Source organism: Hydra vulgaris, chromosome 12 (assembly GCF_038396675.1).
Source record: "Hydra vulgaris chromosome 12, alternate assembly HydraT2T_AEP".
Classification (NCBI taxonomy): domain Eukaryota; kingdom Metazoa; phylum Cnidaria; class Hydrozoa; order Anthoathecata; family Hydridae; genus Hydra; species Hydra vulgaris.
The window spans coordinates 78,832,527-78,836,288 of NC_088931.1; the positions used below are offsets into that span (position 1 = coordinate 78,832,527).

The window sequence follows — 3,762 nt, forward strand, 5'->3', positions numbered from 1 at the left end:
ATTGGTGAATGCACAATGCATTGTGTTAGTTGTATTCATTTAAACTAAAACAATCCAATTAAAGCATTTGGAATTAAATATTATTTTAATGATGAGTTCTTTTACTGCTAATTTCAGAACTCTTGTCAGGCATCTAAAGCTGTTTTTCGGGAACTTAAGCATGATGAACTTATTGCTGTCGACGAAGAAGAATCTATAAACAAGAGTATATCAACTTGGTCAAGAGACATTTCACTTATACCAAATATATCTCACAATTTTATCAAGAAATATCTTGTTAATGATACTATATATATTGATAATTGTAAAAGAGGAGCCAATAAGCACCAAACTCTTGACTATCGTTTATGTAAAGAAAATTACGTCAAAATGTATGTGTTAAAGCAAATATAAAAGCTTCCATAAATTTATTTATTGTAAAGTCTAATGTTGCTGCTTCTATGAAAGGTAAACAATACAAAGTTTTTATACACTTGTGCCAGTCTACTGGTGAAATACTTTATGCTAAATGCCATTGTAAAGCTGGTGAGGGGGCTGTTGTAAGCATGTTGCTGCATCACTATATCAACTAGTTGACTATAAAGAGTTAGACATTAAAGTGGTCCCAGAAATCGAAACATGTACTGATGTTTTACAGATATGGCATGTGCCAGGTGAATCATCCAACTCTGAAGCAATTTTAACTTCAAACTTAAATTTTGAAAAAGCTGATGCTTTTAAAGACAAAAATAGTACCCAAAAAAGACCTTTAGTTTCAGGAACACGTAAATACCATTTATTACCAAGTTGTTACAAAACTTCAACTTTACAACTTCAAACACTCTGTGAAGGTTTAGAAAATCTCTGCCAGGGGACATATATATCCTCAATAATTCGTGATAATAACTTTCAGGCATGTTCCTTTTATAATTCGTCTCAGTTAACATTTGTAGAAAATGTTATTTCAGAACGTTCAAGTAAAAAAGATGACAAATTGATTATTATTTCTCTATTTGACAAGTTAAAAAATATGATTGATTTTAGTTGTTTGACCTCTGAACAAAAAGCATTTGTGGCATTTAATTGTTAACATTGAGGAAGCTGAAAATATTGAAGTCAATACAGTTAAACAATCTGAAAGTACATTATGGTATCAAGAAATATGCAAACGGTTGATATCTTTAAATTTTGGTAATGTAATAAATAGATTAAAAAAAATTTACCTAACATCCATTTAAAAAAAAGCTTTACAAACTCAAAATATCAAAGTAGGAGAAAGCTGTATGTGGGGAAAGGATAATTAAGAAACAGCAATAAAACTATATGAAAGCATAACGAAGTCAAGTGTTACTCGATGTGGGTTTTTTATAAACCCAAAATGCCCTTGGTTGGGTTGTAGCCCTGATGGAGAAGTTAACACTGAAAAAGTACTTGAAATGAAATGTCCTTCTTCAAAAAAATATTTAATAATTGATGAAGCGTGTCAAGATAAAAACTTTTATATGAAGTTTAACAATGGTGCTCCAAAATTAAATATAAAGCAACCCTATTATTATCAATGTCAAGGCGTTATGGCACTAACAGAAACTAAAACAATTGATTTTATTGTGTAGACAGAAAAATCATTACACATCGAAACAATAGATTATGATGCGGAACTATGGAATACAATTATTTTTCCAGAGTTAACAAATTTTTATTTCGAATTTATGTCAACAGAAATATTTAAAGTAAAATAAAATTTACAAAATATTTATAAAACTTTTCTTATTTTGTCTTGTTACATTATTTGCTATCAGCTTTTATTAGAGATTGTAGAAAAGTAACTAAATAACAAACTATGACCCATATTTTGTTTATGTCAGCAGCCATTGAAAGTGGAAATGTGTATAGTAATATTTTGTAGTTTTTGATACTTGCAATTTCACGTTCAATATGAATTCGTACAGATACAATTCTTCTTGTTTCTAATTCTTTTTCCAATGTAAGTTGGAAATCGCCTTCAAGAAATGGTGGTATGTTGAGACTTATTCCTTTTGGTAAGTCATTTACAATATCAAAACCTCAATCTGCCAATCATACTATCATCTTTTTCTAATAATTTTAGTATGCCACTGTGATTTGTTATCTGTTTATCGTTTGATCTTCCTGCATATAAATCAGAAACGAATGTAGTTGCACCACTTGGAGCAATACCAATCAAACCCTTTGCTGTGTGATGACGTTTATATTTTGAGAAAATTGCTGATTGAGTGCGATAACTAGTTAGCATCACAGTAAAAATCTCTGTACAGTCTATAATTGCCCGAGTATTAGGGTATACATTTTTAAAGCAACTAGGCATTGTTTCACTAACTAAATTTTTTTGTTAGCCATATTGGAATTGATCTAAACTTTATGTGCAAAAAATCATACCAAGTAATTAATATCCTACTGGTAGTACTTAATGAAATATTAAACCGTATTGCTAAATCTTCTATTGGAAAGGCGCAACGTAGTCGAACTAGCACCATGAAAAATTCCTCTTCAGTATTTAATATACGTGATCTTCCTCTTGTTTTAGATGAAGAAGTTTCACTTAAATCATCACTGATAATAGAAATTGAACCCCAATAATTAAGCGAATATATTTCTGGTTCTAAAAACTTCATGACTACTTTAAATAGTTCATAATTTTCAAAACCTGTGTAAAATTTAATGTTCTTTGTTATGTTGAAACCTTTCAACTGCAAATTGTGATATTTTTTCATCGAGCTTATATATAGTTTCTTTTTGAGTGTTTACTAACTGCTCTTTTTCTTTTATAATGTCCTCAACTTGATCTTTAAGAATTTTATTTTCTTGTTTTAATTTCTCTTTGTAGCTCAAAACAGGAGTTGATAATTCTTTTCTATAAGGTATTTGTGTAGTTTTATGCATGAACCAAGAAAAATTTTTCCTTGGTTCCAGGAGCAGTTAGTTTAATTGCTTTTGGAATAATTGTTGGAACATTGTTCATGTAAGTTTTTTTGTTTTCTTGAAAGTGTGCTGAACAAACTCTGTGTGACGAAGAAGGAATAAAGTCTTTCTGCTAATTTTGGCTAACCGTAACTTTCTTAAAACTTTTTCCTCGGGTATAACATAAAATGATAAGTTTTTATTACGCTTAGAATTATTAAAACAGTTTTTTGGTGCACAACAAGTACAGCCACCACCTTTTGAACTAAAGTCAACTTCACTGTTAAAAGTGAGTTCAACTTCCCTCAGTGAGATTGAGTTTTGTAAAAAGAGTGAAGTTAAACTTTGTGAAAACAATGAGTTTGAACTTTTATCGGCTAACTTGTACCCACTATAGAAAGGAATAAAGCTCTAGCGCCTGTTGCATGTTAACTCGACAAAGAATACACCTTTTTTTTTTGTTTTGTTTTTTTATTGTCTGATTTATACAAGGTTACATAATTCTTCTGAAAATTGTTTTAAACAGACACCACGCTATACATTACGAAACACGTAAACAACCACATAGTAATTATTCTTATAATAATTACTGCTTTATTGCAAATTTTTATTGTCATTTTCCTTAATTGTATAAATTACGATGGATTCCGATATCACTATATATCGGAATCCATCGTAAAATATCACGATATCACTCGATATCGGAATCTATCGTAAAATAAAGCTTTGTAGAGAAATCAACAAAGATTACGTTTGTTCAGATAAACTCACTGAATAATCGGCCAATGTAACAAATAAATATATTTACAAAAAATATCTGAGTATTTATACAATTACACAAAATGA

At 29.8% G+C, this 3,762-nt stretch overlaps 1 protein-coding gene across 1 annotated transcript; it reads right to left on the reverse strand.

Annotated features, from left to right (window-relative positions):
- Positions 1 to 1,764: 1,764 nt before the first annotated feature.
- LOC136088382 (uncharacterized) lies at positions 1,765 to 2,630 on the reverse strand. Its single transcript, XM_065812088.1, has 3 exons — positions 2,414 to 2,630; positions 2,062 to 2,334; positions 1,765 to 2,012 (listed from the first exon to the last, which is right to left on the reverse strand). The coding sequence occupies exons 1-3, from the start codon at positions 2,628 to 2,630 to the stop codon at positions 1,765 to 1,767; spliced, it is 738 nt and encodes a 245-aa protein (XP_065668160.1).
- Between the last annotated feature and the right edge of the window lie 1,132 nt (positions 2,631 to 3,762).